At 44.8% G+C, this 26,831-nt stretch overlaps 1 protein-coding gene across 1 annotated transcript in view; it reads right to left on the bottom strand.

Moving 5' to 3' along the window:
* The window catches only part of LOC139370321 (plexin b2b), a 181,968-nt gene that overhangs the window by 47,857 nt on the left and 107,280 nt on the right, over positions 1–26,831 (bottom strand). The window contains exon 3 of the mRNA XM_071109728.1: positions 119–1,257. Coding sequence (XP_070965829.1) covers positions 119–1,255 — 1,137 coding nt within the window. The 5' untranslated portion in view covers positions 1,256–1,257. The remainder of the gene's footprint in view (positions 1–118; positions 1,258–26,831) is intronic.

Genomic DNA, 26,831 nt, shown 5'->3' with positions numbered 1-26,831 from the left:
GTCATATCTTTGCATTATTGATTAAAGGGAGTGAAAAAAAATGGTTTGAAATCACTGACTCTCTTTCTCCTCTTCTGACGCGCTGTTTGAAGTGGATGACAAAGGCTGCGCTACTTACATCAATGCGGGAGGTGCAGAACTCGTCTGTCTTGGAGGAGTAGGGGATGTCCACAGCTGGGGTGCCGGCGATCTTGCCCGAGTCGCTGTAGCAGGCGCTGATGAGGTCCACCAGCCTCTCGTTGATGGCCTTTAGAGGGTACATGCACAGGGCCGAGTCAGCGCTGTCATCGTAGGGACTGGCCACCATGAACAACACCTTGTGCCAGGGGAGTACTTGACCATACTGGCCCGACTCCGTCATCCCCCGGGCCAGCTCTTTACCTGGGGACGCCACATAGGCTGCCTGGACCTTGTTGTACCTGTTCCCCGGGCCACAGTTAAGCTGCAGCTCTGTGTAAGAGTAGTAGTGAGGGTCGTCCTCACACAGCCGAGACACGAAGGTGAAGTTCTTGTTATCGGTGCTTCCCATGGTCCTGGAGAACAGGAAGTAGACAAAGCCCTCCTCTTTGAAGGCGTGGCGGAAGTCGTGCAGGTACTTGGGCACGAAGGGCGTGGCCTGCACGGTGGACGCCTCGACGATGCTCTCGAACACCACCCAGTCGCGGTAGTCCTGGAGGATGCGCGTGCTGATGAGCTTGGAGCTGTCCAGGCTGCCGTAGCCCTTCCCCACCAGGAACACATTGAAGGCGTTGCCGTCCTTAACGTACGTAGACATGACGCCCACCACGGCCACCCCGTCTTCGATACTAGCCACGTAGGTCCTCTCGCCCTTCGAGTCGCTGTAGTACAGCTGCTGCTCCACGTTGGTCAGGTTGAGGAGGGAACAGATTCCCCGGTAGCGGGAGCCACAGACGATGAGCGAGCCGTTGGCCGGGTGCACCAGCAGCAGCTTGTTGACGTTAGGGCTGGGCTTGGTGTCCTGGCAGGCCGAGACGGGCGGGGTGCAGGTGCGGGCGTCCTCCCTGGGGCCCGTCTCGGCGCGGGCCTCCTCGCGCAGCGCTGCGTCCAGCTGGTAGATGGTGTTGACGGCGCCCAGGTAGACGCGGCCGCTCCGAGGGTCCTGCACCACGTTGTTGATGGCCGTTTTGGAGGGGAAGTCCAGGACCGCCTCCTCCTGCAGCGGGCCCCCGGCTGCAGACAGGCAGAACAGGAGGAGCAGGGGGAGGAGAGGAGCGGCCTGGACCCAGCTCGCCATCTCTGGATGAGAGAAGAGAGAGAGAGAGAGAGAGAGAGAGAGAGAGAGAGAGAGAGAGAGAGAGAGAGAGAGAGAGAGAGAGAGGGAGAGAGGGAGAGAGGGTAAGTGGTGATACACACCCGATGAAGACAATGTCGGTTGAAATGCTGTGACGGCATCATATCACCTAAAGCAGCGGTTCCCAACTCCGGTCCTCCAGTACCTCCGACAGCACAGGATGTTGTTGTTGCCCCGGACGAACTCACCAGATTCAACTCCTTGAGGGCTTGATAGTTAGTTGACAAGTTGAATCAGGTGTGCTGGTCCGGGGCCACAGTAACAACGTGTACAGTTAGGGGTACTCGAGGATTGCAATTGGGATCCACTGACGTAAGGCATCACATTTGAGAGCAGCATAACGGTGAGTTTAGAGGTACTGCATCGTGGCACAGCGAACAAGCAGGTGTTATGATGACATGGGTCGGCCCAGAGGGTCCTCAGTCATGAGGTTGGGGTCGGGAGGGAAACCCCTGAATGTAATGCACGTCAAAGGACATCTAGAAGCAGGTCGATCTGAAAAGCATCCTCGCTCAACGATGCCCGTCCGTGTTCCAGTTACTCACGTTGAAGAAGGATGCTTCGTATCAGGATGAATGAGATCGTAAACGTCGATCGGATACACTTTACAGAGAAACTCCCAGGGCTGAGTAGAATATGGCCAAGAACTAGATCGCAGAGCCGTAGTTTGAAATCAAACAATGGCAGTCGACAGAGCAGGGCAGAAATCCACCATGTTCCTTCTCTACTGTTTTTAGAGGAAATGCAATATGTGCAGGAAGCAGGTTTCTTTGTTAAATGGAGGGATATGATCACACGGCACAATTTGATACACAAAAACAGCCGCACACTTCCAAACAGCAGGTGGCAAAGACACCCACCTCCCACGCTGCTGATTGCCCACCGCTGTGGTTAATGTCGAGCTGCAGGTGGGTGAATCTGCAATGGCCCACCTCTGTGACTATTGTTCTCACACACAAATACACACCTATACGCCCATGCACAGTCACACGCACAAACATTATCCACGCACGCACCTCCACACGCCCAAACACACACACACACACACACACACACACACACACACACACACACACACACACACACACACACACACACACACACACACACACACACACACACACACACACACACACACACACACACACACACAGAGATAGATATGGTTCTGCTCATTTCACCTAGGCAGTTAAGCCCATAGCCACACTCGTCAAATTGAAAATCCCTGATGAAGCTTCCCGGGAAGAAGGAAGGCAGCCTGTGCCTGGCTGTGAATCAGTGTTTTATTATGTTAACCTGCCTTCCCTCAGAGTACTAAGTGAGGAGAGGACTGATTAGACATTTGCCCTCAGGGCCCAGTTAATTTAAGCTCCTACCCCCATTTTCATGAAAGTGTCCATCCTCCCCTATTCCCTGATTTTATTTAGCTTTTTTTCATTTCACAACCTCATTCCTTTCGGAGCCCCATTTCTCTAGGTCAACTTATCTGCTCTTTTTAATTCATACCCTTAAACAATTTCATTCCAATTGAAACTGCGTTATAAACACACTCACTCCCACCAGGAGTGTTTGGTTAGTCTTCTTTAGAGGATAGCAGGGTGGTGTTTGGCTGAAAGTCTCCCTGGTCTCCGACAAAACAGGCTGCATTTACACAGGCAGCCCAATTTGGATCTTTTGAACCAATTATTGGCAAAAAAGCGGATCTGATTGGTCAAAAGACCAATTAGTCAAAGAAGGATGAGAATTGGGCTGCTTGTGTAAACACAGCCATAGTGATTCACGGACATGTTCATGTACTAGGCTAGCATGCGCCTACTCTCCGATGAAATTACTCACTTTTTACAGGGTTACCTAGGACCAATACCAATGGCCCCTCACTAAAAGCAATGTAACATAACGGGTAGTTGATGGGCTTTCCTATAAAGAAATCAACTATAGATGCCTTCATGATGTGTTCATTGTGTAGACCGAGCAAGACTTATCAAACGTTCGGTTACTTTGTTAGGGTTATTCCGCCTTCGTTTAGTCTAGAATAAGAGCAGACTTCTTAAAATGTGGTTTTAAAACTGCAATTCCGATCGTGACCCTGCCAGTCATAATCACTCATAGAAAAGAGGACATTCCATTTCTCATCCATTCATATTCTTTACTCGACATCTATAATCCGCTGTCAGTCTAGCAATCCAACTTCCTGTTGCAAAACCTTTCACACAAAGAAATAATATATGGGTTTTCAAAATGTCACTGGCTGCTTTCTCTCGCCTAGCATATCCCGACTTAGGTCCACTGCCTGTGAACAGTGCATGATCAAACAGACTGTTCGAAGCAGCTTTCCCAAACTAGGATGTAGACGAGGCTACAATAGTTGGTAGAATTGTCAGGAAGCATTCACTTGGGTAACAGGAAACTCAGCTTGACTTACTTCCATTACATCAAAGACTATTTATTTCGCCTATTCATGCAAATCTCTCACTCCCTATATATATATATATATATATATAAAAAATCTGCTGTTAAACAAATTTGCACTCTTTTTCAAAGGAGCTCGTTCTCTCCTAGGATGTCTCCTCTCCTCTCTATCACTCTTCATCCTTTTTTCATGGGCTTCATCCAGAACACTGGAGTTAAGGAGGCTTCAAAGAGCTTCAGAGGAACAGTCAGACTCACAGTGGTAATGACACAGGTGGAGGTGGCCCCTTTGTCCCTGGGCTGTCCCGGCTTTTCTCTACTCTGAAGAAGCCTCTCTCTCTCTTTCTCTATGCCTCTGTATGGGATATGGGGTACTCCCTGTTCACCCACGACTGCGTGGCCACGCACGCCTCCAACTCAATCATCAAGTTTGCGGACGACACAACAGTGGTAGGCTTGATTACCAACAACAACGAGACGGCCTACAGGGAGGAGGTGAGGGCCCTCGGAGTGTGGTGTCAGGAAAATAACCTCACACTCAACGTCAACAAAACTAAGGAGATGATTGTGGACTTCAGGAAACAGCAGAGGGAACACCCCCCTATCCACATCGATGGAACAGTAGTGGAGAGGGTAGCAAGTTTTAAGTTCCTCGGCATACACATCACAGACAAACTGAATTGGTCCACTCACACAGACAGCATCGTGAAGAAGGCGCAGCAGTGCCTCTTCAACCTCAGGAGGCTGAAGAAATTTGGCTTGTCACCAAAAGCACTCACAAACTTCTACAGATGCACAATCGAGAGCATCCTGGCGGGCTGTATCACCGCCTGGTATGGCAACTGCACCGCCCTCAACCGTAAGGCTCTCCAGAGGGTAGTGAGGTCTGCAGAACGCATCACCGGGGGCAAACTACCTGCCCTCCAGGACACCTACACCACCCGATGTCACAGGAAGACCATAAAGATCATCAAGGACAACAACCACCCGAGCCACTGCCTGTTCACCCCGCTATCATCCAGAAGGCGAGGTCAGTACAGGTGCATCAAAGCTGGGACCGAGAGACTGAAAAACAGCTTCTATCTCAAGGCCATCAGACTGTTAAACAGCCACCACTAACACTGAGTGGCTGCTGCCAACACACTGACACTGACTCAACTCCAGCCACTTTAATAATGGGAATTGATGGGAAATGATGTAAATATATCACTAGCCACTTTAAACAATGCTACCTTATATAATGTTACTTACCCTACATTATTCATCTCATATGCATACGTATATACTGTACTCTATATCATCGACTGTATCCTTATGTAATACATGTATCACTAGCCACTTTAAACTATGCCACTTTGTTTACATACTCATCTCATTTGTACATACTGTACTCGATACCATCTACTGTATCTTGCCTATGCTGCTCTGTACCATCACTCATTCATATATCCTTATGTACATATTCTTTATCCCCTTACACTGTGTACAAGACAGTAGTTTTGGAATTGTTAGTTAGATTACTTGTTATTACTGCATTGTCGGAACTAGAAGCACAAGCATTTCGCTACACTCGCATTAACATCTGCTAACCATGTGTATGTGACAAATAAAATTTGATTTGATTTGATTTGAAGGCAGGGAAAGTCTCTCCTACATAGGCTGAGCCATTCTAAAGAAAATAAAAAGCTGCTGAAATTAGTGGGTCACTCAGCGCGCTGCGCAAGCCTGCAGCTAATGAAGCCTCCAATGGCCAGGGATAAATAATAATGAAACGAGCGAGGCGCTAACGAAGCAGGCACATCTGGAAAGTGAGACGCTCCCGAGAAAGCCTCGGCCCTGATCGTCTCTCTCTGCACTGGGAGAGAGACGACTTACCTCGAGGAGAGAAAATTATTAACTAGATGTGCCAATCTCTCATCGTGGCTTCATGGTAAGCGCTACCGGCTGCCTTAACTTCACAGGCTTGTCTGAAAAGTTTGGAAATACTAGTGTAAGGGCAAGGAGAGAGAAAGGGACATTTTTCTAGGGGAGCTACTTGTACAGGCCTGAAAAGCAGGGCAAAGACTGGGTGTGTCCTGCTGCCTGTTAACTGGATAGCCCTCACGCTTCTGGCTGCCTACCATCTCTTCCCCACATCACCACCCTTCCTCCTCTAATACGTCAGGACATGCCCGCACAGGAAAAGGATCTCCCAGAAGAGGAAAATTAAATATAATTGAAAAATGGCAGGTGTGAGCAGGCCATGAACACAGTCGAATGAACACATACACACACACACACACACACAGCTTGAAACGCTGACAGCGGAATCCTTTCCTGCCGCCCGGATACCTTTCTCCAGACTGCCATTGGGTGTCCGCAGCAGAACGGAGGTCTACAGTACCCTACCCATCATCCTCTCTGGCACAGACGAGGACCCCCCCCCACATCCCCTCCACTAGGATAACACCCCGGCCAGGCCGCCTGCAGGAGGAAGTGAGTGTCCGCTGATTACATCTCCACTATGCTGAACAGACAGACGTCTGATGCGTCCCAAATGGGCACCTTGTTACATATTTAGAGCACTATGGGTCCCGGTCAAAAGTAGTGCACTTTGTAGGGGGTAGGGTGCCATTTGAGATGCAAGACAGTGAGTCACGGACACCGATCTTCAAACCCAGCACGAGTGCTGCTCTCAGACCTAGCTCTCATTAAACAGATAGTGAGATATCAATAAAGAAATAACAGCCCCCCCCCCCCCCCCCCCATCGCAAACATAATAGGATATCACCCCATAAGGCGACAGCCCGCATTCATATTCAGCATTTCTCATATTAGCGCTCCTATCCTCCCTCTTTCACTGTCCAGCAGATGCCGTTCCTGACAGTGACGGTGACGTCTTTATATTAAAGCCTTTCTTAGTGTGACGTTGCTGATAAAAGTGAACCACCATTAAATTAGTGGCCCGACCCTAGGGGCCGGGGGTGAGAGAGGGGTTAACGCCCAATTGCCTATCTGGCCCTGTGTGTCTGTCTGTCTCCGCGCGTCTCAGTGCGAGGGTGTTAAAAGCGAGTTACAGGCAAAATGACAAAGTGGGTTTAGCGGCGCACAAGGAGCGGCGGCGGCGGAAACAAATGTCTCCGTCAGGTGCATTACACGCCGCCGAGAGCTCTTTGTTCTTTCTTCCAGTCAGGGAGAGGAAAAAATGCATGAGCCTGTCCCCTCCTACCCATCTGAGTGAAATTGTTTTAAAAGTGCTTAGGGAAGCTTGTGTGAAAACGTAAATCCAATTTCCATATGAACAATTACCCTGCCGTCAGGGTAGGCAGTTAATTTATTTCAATTTGAATGACTGCAATGAGCCACTGGCCCAGGCAACCAGTCTAGCCATTGTGAGGCAGGGCATTGAGCAGGCAGCCATTGATGGAACTAGCCTGGTCTATAACACACAGAGACCCAGCTGTCCTGGCCGAAGTACCATCCCCCTGAAACCTACCATGACCAGATATTCACTAAAACACACATTATCTTCACATTAGTGTGTGTGTATGTGTGTGTCAGGGCTTCCGTTAGCCAGTAATATTTTGGCCGTTAAAATCAAATTGGCACCGGCCAATTGTCCGGGAGAAGAAAAATCCCATTGCAAAAATGCCTTTTTAGCCTATTCATTGATTGAAATAACAGTCGATGTGGAGCGAGAGCTGCTGCTATAGTTCATCAAACAGCTGGTTCGTTGCTGCTGGAGCGAAACGTGCTTATATTAGCCCAATCATGGCGCATCAACTCTAAATGCAATCGCGTGTTAACGGTTTCGATGGCCACGATTAAAAATAGCTACTATTTTTATTTCTCAACTGGTAATTGAAGCGCGCTTTCCATTCACCATTCAAGTGCATCGGCAACGAGGCATGTCACACACCATGAAGTATGATCATCCTGAATTAAACGTGAGTAATGACGAATGAGAAAGTTGCAGACGCACAAATGTGGCACACATATCATACCCCATGGTTAGAAATCAAACTGTTCCTGGTGCAAAAAACAATGTCCTATCCCGGAGCTTTACAAAGCATTACCAAGCTGCTCCCGAATGTACTACGTCAGGACTGGGACATTGATTCTATCGTAGTCCATGTGGGTTTTAATGATGTTATGAAGGGAAGCTCTGAACAGTTGAAACTGGATTTCAAAGAGCTGATTGCATCTCTGCTAGACACTAATAAAAGACCCATCATATCTGGCCCTGTGCCCTCTCTGAATCGTGGCATTGAACGCTTTAGCAGGATTCTTTCCCTTCACAACTGGCTAAGTGATTATTGCAGCTCAATGGGTGTAACTTTTGTTGACAATTTCAATTCCTTCTGGAAACAAAATACGTTTTATAAGGAGGATGGGATCCACCCAAATCATTTGAGTACCTGGATCCTTTCACAGAATTATAAGGCTGCGTTGAGACAACCACTTATCAATGACCCAAGCCCAGCTCAGTTAATCCCTACCATTGTGTCGCTGAGTCGTCATAATGCTCTAGAAAATATACATTATACCAGGGGCGTTGTTAGACACAATGTAAGCAGTCTAATTTATGTCCCTCTAACTGCCCTGAATGCCTCTGCTGATCCAACAGCTATTCTATGCAGTAATCATGAACCAGATGTATGCTGTTAGCACTGAGGCGGTGTGCCGTAGTAGGAAGTCCACTGTGTTCAACTCATCCTGCACTAACATAAAAAACATGAGAATCCAACGAGAAGGATATACTGCTCTCCCGGCACCAGATCCCAGTCATTTGCGTGAAGAAAAGATGGAGGAAAAGAGCACGCAGATCGGGCTGCCTTTTGAGAATCCGTAGGCGAGCGAGTCAACTCCCACTGTCAACTCTACTTGCTAACATGCAATCATTGGAAAATAAAATTGATGACCTATAATTACGATTATCCTACCAACGGGACATTAAGAAGTGCAATATCTTATGTTTCACAGAGTCGTGGCTGAACAACGACACGGATAATATAGAGTTGGAGGGATTTTCAATGCACCGGCAGAACAGAGAACTACGTCTGGTAAGACAGCTGGTGTGTGATGTTAAATATTAAATATTAAAGAAGACTCAAGGTATTGTTCGCCTAAGGTAGAGTACCTTATGATAAGCTGTAGACCACACTATCTACCAAGAGAGTTCTCGTCTATATTAATCGTAGCCGTCTATTTCCCAACACAAACCGATGCTGACACTAAGACCTCGCTCAACCAACTCTATAAGGCCGTAAGCAAACAAGAAAATGCTCACCCAGAAGTGGCGCTCCTAGTGGCCGGGGACTTCAATGCAGGCAAACTTAAATTAGTTTTACCAAATTTTTACCAGCATGTCACATGTGCAACCAGAGGGAAAAAAACTCTACACAGACTCTAACTCTATGCAGCAATGAACTCCACACACAGAGACGCATTCAAAACTGTCCCTCACCCTCCATTTTTCAAATCTGACCATAATTCTATTCTCCTGATTCCTGCTTACAAGCAAAAACTAAAACAGGAAGTACCACTCACACAATACGGAAGTGGTCAGATGACACGGATGCTACGCTACAGGACTATTTTGCTAGCACAGACTGGAATATATTGCGGGATTCATCCAATGGCATTGAGGAGTACACCATCTCAGTCATCGGCTTCATAAATAAGTGCATCGACGACGTCCCCCCCACTGTGACTGTTCATACATATCCAAAACAGAAGCCATGGATTACAGGCAACATCTGCATTGAGCTAAAGGCTAGAGCTGCCACTTTCAAGGAGCGGGACACTAATCCGGACGCCTATAAGAAATCCCGCTAGGCGCTCAGACAAACCATCAAACAAGCAAAGCATCAATACAGGATTAAGATTGACTCCTATTACACCGGCTCTGACGTTTGTTGGATGTGGCAGGGCTTGAAAACTATTACGGTCTACAAAGGGAAACCCAGATGCGAGCTGCCCAGTGACGTGAGCCTACCAGACGAGCTAAATGCCTTTTATGCTCGCTTCGAGGCAAGCAACACTGAAGCATGCACGAGAGCACCAGCTGTTCTGGATGACTGTGTGATAATGCTCTCGGTAGCTGATGTGAGCAAGACCTTTAAACAGGTCAACATTCACAAAGCCGCGGGGCCAGATGGATTACCAGGATGTGTACTCAAAGCATGTGCGGACCAACTGGCAAGTGTCTAGGACAAAAAGGCTTCTCAACAGTTTTTACCCCCAAGACATACCACCCGCCAACCCGCCAACCCACCACCCGCCAACCCCTCTTTTTACGCTTCTGTGACTCTCTGTTCATCATATATGCAGTCACTTTAACGATACCTACATGTACATACTACCTCAATAAGCCTGACTAACAGGTGTCTGTATATATATAGCCTTGCTACTCTTTTTTCTAATTTATTTTTACTGTTGTTTTATTTCTTTACTTACCCACACACACACACACACACACACACACACACACACACACACACACATATATACCTTTTTCTTCTCGCACCACTGGTTAGAGCCTGTAAGTAAGCATTTCACTGTAAGGTGTTGTATTTGGCGCACGTGACAAATAAACTTTGATTTGATTTGATTTAATCCAGGTAGAATCAGGAATTCCCCAGGGCTGCTGTCTAGGCCCCTTACTTTTTTCAATCTTTACTAAAGACCTGCCAGTAAGTAAAGCCAGTGTGTCTATGTATGCAGATTACTCAACACTATACACATCAGCTACTACAGTGACTGAAATGACTGCAACACTTAACAAAGAGTTGCAGTTAGTTTCAGAATGGGTGGCAAGTTCTAAATATTTCTTAAACTAAAAGCACAGTATTTGGGACAAATCATTCACTAAACCCTAAACCTCAGTTAAATCTTGTAATAAAAAAATGTGTAAACTGCCTGGAATAACTCTGGATTGTAAACTGTCATGGTCAAAATATATTAATACAACAGAAGCTAAAATGGGGAAAAGTCTGTCCATAATAAAGCGCTGCTCTGCCTTCTTAACAGCACTATCAACAAGGAAGGTCCTACAGGCCTTAGTTTTAATAGCACCTGGACTACTGTTCAGTTGTGTGTTCAGGTGCCACAAAAAGGGACTTGGCTCAGAACAGGGCAGCACGGGTGGCCCTTGGATGTACACAGAGAACAAACATTAATAATATGCATTTCAATCTCTCCTGGCTCAAAGTGGAGGAGAGATTGACTTCATCATTACTTGTATTTGTGAGTGGTATTGACATTGAAAGCACCGAGCTGTCTGTTAAAACGACTAGCACACAGCTCAGACACTCATGCACACCCCACAACACATGCCACTAGAGGTCTCTTCACAGTCCCCAAGTCCAGAACAGACTATAGGAGGCACATAGTACTACATAGAGCCATGACTACATGGAACTCTATTCCATATCAGGTAACTGATGCAAGCAGTAAAATCTGATTTAAAAACAGATTAAAAAATCACCTTATGGGACTGTGAAGCAAAACGAACATAGGCACAGACACATGCATACACACACATGATAACATACGCACTATACACACACATACACATGGATTTTGTGTTGTAGATACGTGGTAGTGGAGTAGGGGCCTAAGGGCACACACTTAGTGTGTTCTGAAATATGTTATGAATGTATTGTAATGTTTTTTAAATTGTATAACTGCCTTAATTTTGCCGGACCCCAGGAAGAGTTGCTGCTGCCTTGGCGATCCATAATAAATACAAATACCCCAAGACATGCTAACCTCTCACCATGACAATAACAGAGGAGGTTAGCATTTTATATCACACCTGCAAGACATGCTAACCTCTCACGATGACAATAACAGGGGAGGTTAGCATTTTATATCATACGTCCAAGACATGCTAACCTCTCACCATTACAATAACAGGGGAGGTTAGTAATTTTATATCATACTTCCAAGACATGCTAACCTCTCACCATGACAATAACAGGGGAGGTTAGCATTTTATATCACACCTGCAAGACATGCTAACCTCTCACCATGACAATAACAGGGGAGGTTAACATTTTATATCATACCTGCAAGACATGCTAACCTCTCACCATGACAATAACAGGGGAGGTTAGCATTTTATATCACACCTGCAAGACATGCTAACCTCTCACCATGACAATAACAGAGGAGGTTAGCATTTTATATCACACCTGCAAGACATGCTAACCTCTCACCATGACAATAACAGGGGAGGTTAGCATTTTATATCATACGTCCAAGACATGCTAACCTCTCACCATTACAATAACAGGGGAGGTTAGTATTTTATATCATACAGTGCCTTGCGAAAGTATTCGGCCCCCTTGAACTTTGCGACCTTTTGCCACATTTCAGGCTTCAAACATAAAGATATAAAACTGTATTTTTTTGTGAAGAATCAACAACAAGTGGGACACAATCATGAAGTGGAATGACATTTATTGGATATTTCAAACTTTTTTAACAAATCAAAAACTGAAAAATTGGGCGTGCAAAATTATTCAGCCCCCTTAAGTTAATACTTTGTAGCGCCACCTTTTGCTGCGATTACAGCTGTAAGTCGCTTGGGGTATGTCCCTATCAGTTTTGCACATTGAGAGACTGACATTTTTTCCCATTCCTCCTTGCAAAACAGCTCGAGCTCAGTGAGGTTGGATGGAGAGCATTTGTGAACAGCAGTTTTCAGTTCTTTCCACAGATTCTCGATTGGATTCAGGTCTGGACTTTGACTTGGCCATTCTAACACCTGGATATGTTTATTTTTGAACCATTCCATTGTAGATTTTGCTTTATGTTTTGGATCATTGTCTTGTTGGAAGACAAATCTCCGTCCCAGTCTCAGGTCTTTTGCAGACTCCATCAGGTTTTCTTCCAGAATGGTCCTGTATTTGGCTCCATCCATCTTCCCATCAATTTTAACCATCTTCCCTGTCCCTGCTGAAGAAAAGCAGGCCCAAACCATGATGCTGCCACCACCATGTTTGACAGTGGGGAGGGTGTGTTCAGGGTGATGAGCTGTGTTGCTTTTACGCCAAACATAACGTTTTGCATTGTTGCCAAAAAGTTCAATTTTGGTTTCATCTGACCAGAGCACCTTCTTCCACATGTTTGGTGTGTCTCCCAGGTTGCTTGTGGCAAACTTTAAACGACACTTTTTATGGATATCTTTAAGAAATGGCTTTCTTCTTGCCACTCTTCCATAAAGGCCAGATTTGTGCCATATACGACTGATTGTTGTCCTATGGACAGTCTCCCACCTCAGCTGTAGATCTCTGCAGTTCATCCAGAGTGATCATGGGCCTCTTGGCTGCATCTCTGATCAGTCTTCTCCTTGTATGAGCTGAAAGTTTAGAGGGACGGCCAGGTCTTGGTAGATTTGCAGTGGTCTGATACTCCTTCCATTTCAATATTATCGCTTGCACAGTGCTCCTTGGGATGTTTAAAGCTTGGGAAATCTTTTTGTATCCAAATCCGGCTTTAAACTTCTTCACAACAGTATCTCGGACCTGCCTGGTGTGTTCCTTGTTCTTCATGATGCTCTCTGCGCTTTTGACGGACCTCTGAGACTATCACAGTGCAGGTGCATTTATACGGAGACTTGATTACACACAGGTGGATTGTATTTATCATCATTAGTCATTTAGGTCAACATTGGATCATTCAGAGATCCTCACTGAACTTCTGGAGAGAGTTTGCTGCACTGAAAGTAAAGGGGCTGAATAATTTTGCACGCCCAATTTTTCAGTTTTTGATTTGTTAAAAAAGTTTGAAATATCCAATAAATGTCGTTCCACTTCATGATTTTGTCCCACTTGTTGTTGATTCTTCACAAAAAAATACAGTTTTATATCTTTATGTTTGAAGCCTGAAATGTGGCAAAAGGTCGCAAAGTTCAAGGGGGCCGAATACTTTCGCAAGGCACTGTACCTGCAAGACATGCTAACCTCTCACCATGACAATAACAGGGGAGGTTAGCATTTTATATCATACCTCCAAGACATGCTAACCTCTCACCATGACAATAACAGAGGAGGTTAGCATTTTATATCACACCTGCAAGACATGCCAATCTCTCACCATTACAATAACAGGGGAGGTTAGCATTTTATATCATACCTGCAAGACATGCTAACCTCTCACCATGACAATAACAGGGGAGGTTAGCATTTTATATCATAAATCCAAGACATGCTAACCTCTCAGCATTACAATTACAGGGGAGGTTAGTATTTTATATCATACCTGCAAGACATGCTAACCTCTCACCATGACAATAACAGAGGAGGTTAGCATTTTATATCACACCTGCAAGACATGCCAATCTCTCACCATTACAATAACAGGGGAGGTTAGCATTTTATATCACACCTCCAATACATGCTAATCTCTCAGCATTACAATTACAGGGGAGGTTAGCATTTTTTGGGGGGGTATGAAATGTAGGCCTCTGTAACTTCTCACTCATTATCCGTAATCATGGTAGCATCCACACTGATATAGAAGTGTTTAGAAACATATTCTATACTTATTTACAATAAAAGTGACTCCAAAACAGAACGGCTCATAATAATCGCCGGAACAGAGCAAATGGAATGGCATCAAACACCTGGAAACCATTTGTTTGATGTATTTGATACCGCTCCAGTCATTACCACGAGCCCGTCCTCCCTAAGGTTCCACCAACCTCCTGTGCTCCAAAATGACACAATCGATTATTTACCATTAATTTATATTGGGCACAAAATAATCCGAAACACAACCAAAACAAACAGCAAATGCATCCAACAAGTTTGTAGAGTCACAATCTTGATTTAATCACACTTTGGGTCCAAATACTAAACTTTTGACTGCTTTAATAAGTGAATTTGTCCCAATACCTTCAGTCCCCTGAAATGGGTGGACTATTTAGAAAAACATCTGTAATTTCTAAACGGTTCACACGATATGGATGAAAATACACTCAAATTAAAGCTGACTGTCTGCACTTGAACCTCATAGTCTTGTATCATTTCAAATCTAAAGTGCTGGAGTACAGAGACACAACAACAACACATACCCTGTCCCACTACTTTTGGAGCTCACCGTAAACTCTGGATTACCAATAAGAAGCTTTGAAGCCATCGATCGGCCATATTGGCACTCCCCAGAAGAAGCAGTCCTCCATAGGAATGAATGGAATTCTACATTATTTCAATTAAATGTTTCAAGAACAAAATTACATGTATTTAAGTATTTTTGTATTTTATAATATAACAAGTATGCATTGAGGTGTCTGTAATGTAATACATCTGGCAAAAAACAAAGACATTAATAAATGCATTTATATAGCTTCCAAAATATTTGTAACAATGGTGGGGGAGTGCCAAGATGGAGGTGCAGAGGCTTCAAAACAGTGCCCCCTATCAGTCATCTAGTGCATATATAAATCTTTGGTTACACACCACTTTGTAATGAGCTGGAGGCAGTATGCATTTCGAAAACATATACTTGTGTGTGTATCGGGGAGCAGCAGAGGTCAGTATGGCCCCCACTTCGTTTTCCGTTCAGGTACAGCACATTTCCTCATTAGGAATGATAGCCTGTTTGTCTGTTTACTGCATCGTCGCTGGTCCCAAGGCCCTAGCTATCTACTGTCTGCCAGCTGGCCACTTGAGTGGAGAGTAGACTACAAACTGCAAGTGGAGTAGCCGACACACTGATTCGCTGCTTGCACACATACAGTACACACACTCTCTGTCACAGACACACACACACCGTCCCTCACACCGCAGCAGCAGGTTGGGATAATCTCCCAGTTCTTTCTGGCCTCCTCCCTCCCTGCTGGATGAGTGTCCTCTTCACTGGGACAGAGAGGCTATTTGCTGTGGACACAGCTGGCGTGCAGGGAACCTGATTAAGCACTAGGCCCACTGCAGAAGAGACACACACACACCTTCAGCAGCCAGGCCCACTGTAGAAGAGACACACACACACCTTCAGCAGCCAGGCCTACTGTAGAAGAGACACACACACCTTCAGCAGCCAGGCCCACTGTAGAAGAGACACACACACCTTCAGCAGCCAGGCCCACTTTAGAAGACACACACACACACACCTTCAGCAGCCAGGCCCACTGCAGAAGAGACACACACACCTTCAGCAGCCAGGCCCACTGTAGAAGAGACACACACACCTTCAGCAGCCAGGCCCACTGTAGAAGAGACACACACACATACACCTTCAGCAGCCAGGCCCACTGCAGAAGGGACACACACACACACCTTCAGCAGCCAGGCCCACTGTAGAAGACACACACACACACATTCAGCAGCCAGACCCACTGCAGAAGAGACACACACACCTTCAGCAGCCAGGCCCACTGCAGAAGATACACACACACACCTTCAGCAGCCAGGCCCACTGCAGAAGAGACACACACACCTTCAGCAGCCAGGCCCACTGTAGAAGAGGCACACACACACCTTCAGCAGCCAGGCCCACTGCAGAAGAGACACACACACACACCTTCAGCAGCCAGGCCCACTGCAGAAGAGACACACACACCTTCAGCAGCCAGGCCCACTGCAGAAGAGACACACACACACCTTCAGCAGCCAGGCCGACTGCAGAAGAGACACACACACACCCTCAGCAGCCAGGCCTACTGTAGAAGAGACACACACACCTTCAGCAGCCAGGCCCACTGCAGAAGAGACACACACACACCTTCAGCAGCCAGGCCCACTGCAGAAGAGACACACACACCTTCAGCAGCTAGGCCCACTGCAGAAGAGACACACACACCTTCAGCAGCAAGGCCCAATGCAGAAGAGACACACACACACACACCTTCAGCAGCCAGGCCCACTGTAGAAGACACACACACACACACACACACACACCTTCAGCAGCCAGGCCCACTGCAGAAGAGACACACACACCTTCAGCAGCCAGGCCCACTGCAGAAGAGACACACACACCTTCAGCAGCCAGGCCCACTGCAGAAGAGACACACACACACCTTCAGCAGCCAGGCCCACTGCAGAAGAGACACACACACCTTCAGCAGCCAGGCCCACTGCAGAAGAGACACACACACCTTCAGCAGCCAGGCCCACTGCAGAAGAGACACACACACCAGTAGTCAAAACTACCTCAAAGCTCAGGCCCATTGCAGAAAAGACACCAGCCAACACTCTCAGTCCTCCAACCTCTTCCCACAGTCTTCCCGTTCATTAACAAACAAGTCCACACCTTCCTACAATTAAGAAGTCAGGGAAGGAATCCATTACACACCTTATTGGTTATAATGATTTAACATCGGCGGCATAAATGGCAATGAGCCATGAAGGTATCATCCTGTAACATAATATGGTTTAGTCTCACCCTTCTGTTTCTGGAGTTTCAAGGGGAATATTGTCTCCATTAAATATACAGTGTACTGTATATCCTGTTATATCACCGGGAATCCTATTCTTACACAAGTCACACGTACAGTATGGGGCGTGCACATGCTGGTGGATTAAAAACACCAAGCTTACACACGTTACAGCCAAACCTGACTGGCGCTAATCCCTCCCATTCATCTGTAACGGATACTGCCTAACCCTAAACACTGGTACTGTGTAAAGCAGTGTGGTTTTCAAACAATGACGCACTGAGAGAGACTGTGAACAGAGGGAAGTGTGGAGAGAGAATTTGTCCTGACTTGTGAAAGCAGAGTGGGAGAGATGGAAAAAGAAGGAGAGAAGTAGAGAGAGTGTGAATTAGAGAGAAAGAGACAGACGGAGGGAGAGACAGACAGAAAGACAGACAGACGGAGAGAGAGACAGACGGAGAGAGAAACAGACAGAGAAAACAGACAGAGAGAAACAGACAGACGGAGAGAGAGACAGACAGACAGACAGACAGAGACAGAGCGACAGGGTGAGAGACAGACAGGGAGAGAGAGAGACAGAGAGAGACAGAGAGAGAGAGACAGATAGAGAGAGAGAGAGAGAGAGAGAGAGAGAGAGAGAGAGAGAGAGAGACAGAGATAGAGGGGAGAGAGAGAGGGGAGAAAGAGAGAGGGGAGAGCTGTGATGGTTTTAAATGGCTGTTTTGTGTGGGCTGCTACATGTCAGTCACACCTCCAGATGAGTCAGTGTGCTGACAGACTGAGTGTTTAGGAGTAGATATCAACCCTAGGAGTCCACTTACTGATGCTGACAATAGCCAGTTACAGCAAAACCATACAGAATCTAGTAACTAGCTACACACACAGGTCTAATTGATCAACTGTAGACCATACTATTTACCAGGAGATTTTCCATCTATATTTTTCGTTGCTGTTTATTTAACACCACAAACCCATGCTGGCACTAAGACCGCCCTCAACGAGCTGTATCGGGCCACAAGCAGACAGGAACATGCTTATCCAAAGGCAGCACACCTAGTGGTCGGTGATTTTAACAGACAGATTACCAGAACGCAGAGCATGCGTTGACAAGCTGGCAAGTGTCTCCACTGACATTTTCAACATCTTCCTGACCCCGTCTGTAATAGCTACATGTTTTAAGCAGACCATCATAGTCCCTGTGCCCAGGAACGCCAAGGTAACCTGTCTAAATGACTACCGCCCCGTAGCACTCACGTCTGTAGCCATGAAGTGCTTTGAAAGGCTGGTCATGGCTCACATCAACACCATCATCCCGGAAACCCTAGACCCACTCCAATTCACATACCGCCCCAACAGATCCACAGATGACGCAATCTCTATTGCACTCCACACTGCCACCTGGACACCTACATTACAGGACTGGACCCTGAGCAGCTTCTACCCCCAAGACAAAAGACTGCCAATAGCTACCCGGACTATCTGCGCTGACCATTTTTGTACTAACTTCTTTTGACTCATCACAAATGCTACTGTTATTGTTTATTATCTGTCCTGTTGCCTAGTCACTTTATTCCTAGTTATATGTACATATCTACCTCAATGACCTCGTACCCCTGCACATCCTGACTCGGTACTGGTACCCCGTGTACGTAGCCAAGTTATTGTTACTCACTGTGTATTTAGTATTACTTTTCTATTATTTCTCTAGTTTCTTTCTCTCTGCATTGTTGGGAAGGGCCCATAAGTGAGTGTTCCACGTTTAATCTACACCTGTTGTTTACGAAGCACATGACAAATAACTTTTGATTTGATCCAGAGGATAGAGAAAACCACCCCTACTCTGCCTCCATTCACATCTACCACCAAAATCCTATAAAGTATCCTTCTCCCCTCTCATCCCTAATCTGTCACACTGCGGCCTGTTTGTCTGTCTGTCTGTCTGTCCGTCGGTCTATCTCGATGAGGCCCCCAGAGCAGAGCAGAGAGAGGCTGCTAAACGGAGCCTGACTAATGGCTAAACAAACACCATTATCTGGCCTTGATAGCCCAGCCCTGAACAGTCCAGTGCTGAGTAGACTAGAAATAGTAGAGCCCTGCCTGCAGCTGAGATTCACTTAATCCCAGCTCTCTACCCACTAATGAGGGCCCTTCACCGGACACGCCACAGCCCATTGGGGGTCCACAGGAGCCCACTTGGGCCCAGCCAAGCATGGCGACAAAGCACAGCCAGTGAAAGAGGGTTGGAGGGGGGAATGGAGAGGGGGGATGTCTCGGTCGACTCACTCTCAAAGGGCAACTCTACCACAATTTCAGCCTTTGCCCAACAAACAATGCATTCAGGTGAGAAGTTGTGGGTGGAGGGAATTGCTCATAAATATTCATTTTGGGGGTGGGTAAAATGTTTTGAGTGCGCTTCAAGGCTACGCCCATTTCAATGTGGTTCAAATCTCTAAGGGGCCATACTTTGCTAAGAATATTGGTTTAAACCATTGGTTTTAAATGGCTAGCTGGTAGATTTTCTCATAGGCCAATGTGGCAAAATTAGCCACGATGCTAGCGACGGCCAGCTGAGCACGTAGTTGTACCTGATCCCAACACTTTCTCACTTACCAGAAGTCCACTGGCACGTTCAGCTAATTATATTAGCTACAGTGGTAAGGGGCAGCGTTCCTGACATCTATTTCCACATGCAGTGCAAGTTCAAATCCCCCATGGTTGAATTGTTATATATTTTTTTATGTGATCTTACATTCATTGCAGTATGGTGTTGAGAAGAAAAGTGCAGTCATCACCTAGAAAATTAAGAATATGAATGAATTTCTAAATAAAACACGTCTTTCTTCAGCCTTGTTCACAAACACTGCCGGGGCCTAACAATCCTATTATATTACATATATTGCATGGATGTGTCTAAATGTAGGCGTTATTTTAATGATCTACTTCAATATGCATCGTTTGACTTGAGGACCAGCAGCAGAGTGACATTTCCTTTATAAATAAACTGCCCCATGTGGGATTTGAACTCACAACCATGCAACTTTATACCAACTGTTTTAGCAGACGCGGTTTGCATCAGTTGCAAGGACTGCTACTATCTATCCAGTGATCCTGCCGACCAAGGCCAGGTCTGAGGAGCTGTTTGGCGTAGCAGCTAGCCTAGCAACTAGATAGGGTTTTCTTGGGGGCTTGAACGCAGCCAGTGATGCCATTGTGGCTGAGACTGAGGATTGTCCTGGGCATGTGGCTGTTTGTCCTCGCTGTTTGTTGTTGTTGTTTACAATCTTCCCTCCGACCTGCCCTGTCTGGCACTGTGATGAGTAACAACGTAACCTACGTTGACAAAGACCAAAGCCGGCGGGAGTACCGTTGAGGACAGTGGTGTCTCTCTATCACAGGTGAAGGATCTTTTAAACGAACAAAAATAGTTCTACAAGCAGTTGTTACAACAACAAGAAAATAGCTTCAAGTGTTGTGTCCAAATACTGGTGGAGTCAACTAATAAAATATTAGACTACCTGACCAGAGAGATCCAGGACCTGAAGAACAGATTGCAGTTCTCTCGGGGTCAGATCGATGAGTTTAAACAGGTACGACGGCAAGATGACAGCAATCTGTAAGTCATTGAGAGAGGACATCAGTTCTGTATGTTAATCCGTGACAATAATGACAGAGAAAACTGATTATCAAGGGACAATCAAGGCGGAACAACATTGTTGTTGACGGAATTGCAAAATCTCCACGAGACCTGGATGGAGTCTGAGGACAAAGTGAGGGAAATGATCTCAGAGAAACTGAAGCTGGACCACAGGAAGATTCAGGTGGAGCGAGCCCACAGAACTGGAAAACATACCATCGGCCCAGGTGACAGGCCCAGGCCGATAGTGGTCAAGTTCCTGGTGTGATGACTCACGCTTCACCATCTGGCAGTCCGACCCAATGCAGAATTCCAACTGTGAAGTTTGGTAGAGGAGGAATAATGGCCTGGGGCTGTTTTTCATGGTTCGGTCTAGGACCCTTAGCTCCAGTGAAGGGAAATATTAATGCTACAGCATACAATTACATTTTAGACGATTCTGTGCTTCCAAAGTTTGGGTCAGGCCCTTTGCTGTTAAGGCATGACAATGCCCCCGTGCACAAAGCGAGGTCGGTGTGGAAGAACTTGAGTGGCCTGCACAAAGCCCTGACGTCAACCCAATCGAACGCCTTTGGGATGATTTGGAATGCCACTGCGAGCCAGGCCTAATCGCCCAACACCAGTGCCCGACCTCACTAATGCTCTTGTGGCTGAATATTCTAACATCTAGTGAAAGCATTCCTAGAAGAGTGGAGCCTGTTTTGGCAGCAAAGGGGAGACCAACTTCATGTTAAAGACCATGATTTTGGAATGAGATGTTCGACGAGTAGGTGTCCACATACCTTTGGTCACGTAGTGTATTTCATGTGTTATTACAGTGTTGTGGTTGCAGGTTCACCTGGCAACTCTAAAGCCTTTTTCATTTTGGGGTGTTGCTATAGGCCACCAAGTGCTAACAGTCAGTATCAAAATAATATGTGTGAAATGCTTGATAGTGTATGTGATGTAAACAGAGAGGTCTACTTTCTTGGGGACCTGAATATTGACAGATTTTCATCAAGCTGTCCGCTCAAGAGGAATCTTCTCACTGTAACCAGTACCACCTGTAATGTGGTTCAGGTTATAAAATAACCTACTAGGGTGTTTACAAACACTGCAGGAACAAGATAATCCAAGATCACATTTGTACTAATAATGTCACATTTTGTTCTGAAGTTGGATCTGTACCCATTGGATGCAGTGATCACAATAAGCTGGCTATATCCAGGAAAGACAAAGTTCCAAAAACTGGGCTTAAAATAGTGTATAAGAGATTATACAAAATATTTGTCTGTGACTCTTATGTGGATGATGTTAAACATATTTGCTGGTCTGATGTGATTAATAAGGAGCATGCACAATGTATGAAATTGCTTCTTACAATTATTGATAAACATGGACCTGTTAAGAAACAGACTGTTAGAACTGTTAAGGCTCCATGGATTGATGAGGAATAAAACAAAAATTGATGGCTGAAAGAGATGGGTCAAAAGGAGTGGTTAATAAGTCTGTCTGCACGTCTGACTGGCTGACTTACTGCAAATTAAGAAATTAAGTGACTAAACTCAACAAAAATAAGAAGAAACTGTATTTTGAAGCCAAGATCAATGATATAAAGAATGATTCAACTCCATATTTCACAGCATTTCAACACAAAACCATTTGATGTTGCCAATTATTTCAATGATTACTTCATTGGCAAAGTGGGCAAAGTCAGGCAGGAAATGCCAAACATGAACAGTGAGCCATTGTATTGTGCATAATGAAAGAAAAGCATTAAGTTAGAGTGGGAGAGGTGGAAAAATGATTGTTATTGATCAATAATGACAAACCTGACACTGACAACTTAGATGTAAAGTTACTGAGGATGGTAGCTGACTCTACAGCCACTCCTATCTGTCATATCTGTAATCTGAGCCTAGAGGAAAGTATTTGTCCTCAGGCCTGGAGGGAAGCCAAAGTCACTCTACTACCCAACAGTGGTAAAGCGGCCTTGACTGGTTCTAACAGCAGACCTATCAGCTTGCTGCCAGCTCTTAGCAAACTGTTGGGAAAAATTGTGTTTGATCAAATACAATGTTATTTCTCTGTAAACAAATTAACAACAGACTTTCAGCATGCTTATAGAGAAGGGCACTCAACATGTACTGCACTGACACAAATGACTGATGATTGGTTGAAAGCAATAGATAAGAAGATTGTGGGAGCTGTACTGTTAGATTTCAGTGCAGCCTTTGATATTACTGACCATAACCTATTGTTGAGAAAACTGACATGTTATGGATTTTCAACCTCTGCCATTTCATGGATTCAAAGCTATATATCTAATATACAGTGCCTTGCGAAAGTATTCGGCCCCCTTGAACTTTGCGACCTTTTGCCACATTTCAGGCTTCAAACATAAAGATATAAAACTGTATTTTTTTGTGAAGAATCAACAACAAGTGGGACACAATCATGAAGTGGAACGACATTTATTGGATATTTCAAACTTTTTTAACAAATCAAAAACAGAAAAATTGGGCGTGCAAAATTATTCAGCCCCCTTAAGTTAATACTTTGTAGCGCCACCTTTTGCTGCGATTACAGCTGTAAGTCGCTTGAGGTATGTCTCTATCAGTTTTGCACATCGAGAGACTGACATTTTTTCCCATTCCTCCTTGCAAAACAGCTCGAGCTCAGTGAGGTTGGATGGAGAGCATTTGTGAACAGCAGTTTTCAGTTCTTTCCACAGATTCTCGATTGGATTCAGGTCTGGACTTTGACTTGGCCATTCTAACACCTGGATATGTTTATTTTTGAACCATTCCATTGTAGATTTTGCTTTATGTTTTGGATCATTGTCTTGTTGGAAGACAAATCTCCGTCCCAGTCTCAGGTCTTTTGCAGACTCCATCAGTTTTTCTTCCAGAATGGTCCTGTATTTGGCTCCATCCATCTTCCCATCAATTTTAACCATCTTCCCTGTCCCTGCTGAAGAAAAGCAGGCCCAAACCATGATGCTGCCACCACCATGTTTGACAGTGGGGATGGTGTGTTCAGCTGTGTTGCTTTTACGCCAAACATAACGTTTTGCATTGTTGCCAAAAAGTTCAATTTTGGTTTCATCTGACCAGAGCACCTTCTTCCACATGTTTGGTGTGTCTCCCAGGTGGCTTGTGGCAAACTTTAAACGACACTTTTTATGGATATCTTTAAGAAATGGCTTTCTTCTTGCCACTCTTCCATAAAGGCCAGATTTGTGCAATATACGACTGATTGTTGTCCTATGGACAGAGTCTCCCACCTCAGCTGTAGATCTCTGCAGTTCATCCAGAGTGATCATGGGCCTCTTGGCTGCATCTCTGATCAGTCTTCTCCTTGTATGGGCTGAATGTTTAGAGGGACGGCCAGGTCTTGGTAGATTTGCAGTGGTCTGATACTCCTTCCATTTCAATATTATCGCTTGCACAGTGCTCCTTGGGATGTTTAAAGCTTGGGAAATCTTTTTGTATCCAAATCCGGCTTTAAACTTCTTCACAACAGTATATCGGACCTGCCTGGTGTGTTCCTTGTTCTTCATGATGCTCTCTGCGCTTTTAACAGACCTCTGAGACTATCACAGTGCAGGTGCATTTATACGGAGACTTGATTACACACAGGTGGATTGTATTTATCATCATTAGTCATTTAGGTCAACATTGGATCATTCAGAGATCCTCACTGAACTTCTGGAGAGAGTTTGCTGCACTGAAAGTAAAGGGGCTGAATAATTTTGCACGCCCAATTTTTCTGTTTTTGATTTGTTAAAAAAGTTTGAAATATCCAATAAATGTCGTTCCACTTCATGATTGTGTCCCACTTGTTGTTGATTCTTCACAAAAAAATACAGTTTTATATCTTTATGTTTGAAGCCTGAAATGTGGCAAAAGGTCGCAAAGTTCAAGGGGGCCGAATACTTTCGCAAGGCACTGTAACTCAGAGGGTTTTCTTTAATGGAAGCTTCTCTTATATCAAACACGTAAAGTGTAAACTGCAGGGTATCCTTTTAGGCCCTCTACACTTTTCTATTTTTACCAATGACCTGCCATTGGCATTAAACAAAGCATGTGTGTCCATGTATACTGATGATTCAACCATATACGCATCAGCAACCACAACTAAAGATGTCACTGAAACCCTTAACAAAGAGTTGCAGTCTGTTTTGGAATGGGTGGCCAGTAATAAACTGGTCCTGAACATCTCTAATACTAAGATCATTGTATTTGGTACAAATCATTCACTAAGTTCTAGACCTCAGCTGAATGGTGTGTCTGTTTAACAAGTTAAAGAGACTAAATTACTTAGTGTTACCTTAGATTGTAAACTGTCATGGTCAAAAAATATAGATTCAATGGTTGTAAAGATGGGGAGAGGTCTGTCTGTAATAAAGAGATGCTCTGCTTTTTTGACACCACACTCCACAAAGCAAGTTACGCAGGGTCTAGTTTCATCTTATCTTGATTATTGTCCAGTCATATAGTCAAGTGCTGCAAAGAAAGACCCAGTGAAGCTGCAGCTGGCCCAGAACAGAGCCGCACGTCTGGTTCTTCATTGTAATCAGAGGGTCTCTCTTGGGTAAGAGAGACTGGAAAACAACAACGTCACTTCTGACTGTGTCACACATGAATGTGTTAGAAATTCCATATTGTTTGCATAGTCAACTTACACACAGCACTGACACCAGACATATCATAGTATTATTCAGAGCCATGAGTGCATGGAACTCCCATCTTATATAGCGCAAGTGAACAGAACCTGGTTTCAAAAAACAAATAAAGCAACACCTCACGGCACAATGACTCTCCCCCATGTGACCTACTTATTGTGTGCATGTACTGGCGTGTATGTGTAACAGATAGATACACACACTACATGGTAATGTTTTTAAATGTACGTAAATCGTAGTCTTTTTTTGGTCTGTAATGTATTTTTCGTTATGTGTCAGACCCCAGTAAGACTAGCTGTCGCCATTGGTATCGGCTAATGGGGATCCTAATAAATCAAATTGCCAAGTAGGCGTGCTGTCTCCTGCTTTTATAGTAAGTCTTGGACGGTACCACCAGGCACATCTAGAAGGGAGTGTACTTAACACAGAACCCCTCCCTTGAGATGAGAATGGAGGACCTTTCGGCTAGTGGCCAATCCTTAAAAAAAAGGGCTTTAGTTTTTGAGATACCCTTACCCGAGATGGAACAAAACACAACCATATTTTTTCACATCTTTAATGTCTCGCACTTATAAAATGGATGGTTGTGAATTCATATTTTATTGCAAAAGTGGTTAAATGTATAGATATTTTGACACGCCCCCTAACCTCAGAACTTGCAGAATAATGCCTGGCTGCAGGGGGTGGGCCACATAAACTCATATCATCCAATATTGCAATCTCTGATATTGTAAAAAATGTGGAATACAAGTAGTCTGACCTGCATTCAGAAACAAACAACATTAGAATAGGAAGCCTAGAGGTTAGAGTGTTGGACTAGTAACCGAAAGGTTGCAAGATTGAATCCCCGAGCTGACAAGGTAAAAATCTGTAATTCTGCCACTGAACAAGGCAGTTAACCCACTGTTCCTAGGCCGTCATTGTAAATAGGAATTTGTTCTTAACTGACTTGCCTAGTTAAATAAAGGTTAAATAAAATATTAAAGCATCTTGGAAATATAGACTTGTAAACAGATATACAATAGGCAGAAATATTAATATTTATGATGAAAGTCAAATTTGCTCTCATTCAGTGCTGTTTGGTCCTGCCTGACCAAAATACATAGTTACACATGTTTTATATAGTGAGGCTATTGTAATCTAATCAGATCAAAGGAAAAAAAGTGGGCTGAGTGAAAACTGTCATTTATTTTCAGTCAAAGGCTCTGTGGATTTTATTACGTTACAGGGCACACCTAGATTAGACTTCAAATCCATTACGGAATCCAAAATCCAATATTTATGGCAATACCATTAAATTGTGGTTTATTCACGTTTTAAATAAGATCTTTCAGATTTGTGTACTGTACTTATGACCTTTACTCAAAAATATAAAACACAACATGTAAAGTGTTGGTCCAATGTTTCATGAGTTGAAATAAAAGATCCCAGAAATGTTCCATAGACA

This window comes from Oncorhynchus clarkii, chromosome 2, assembly GCF_045791955.1.
Source record: "Oncorhynchus clarkii lewisi isolate Uvic-CL-2024 chromosome 2, UVic_Ocla_1.0, whole genome shotgun sequence".
Lineage (NCBI taxonomy): Eukaryota > Metazoa > Chordata > Actinopteri > Salmoniformes > Salmonidae > Oncorhynchus > Oncorhynchus clarkii.
Note: the sequence above shows the minus strand (reverse complement) of the source record. Positions and strands in the feature narration are given on the sequence as shown.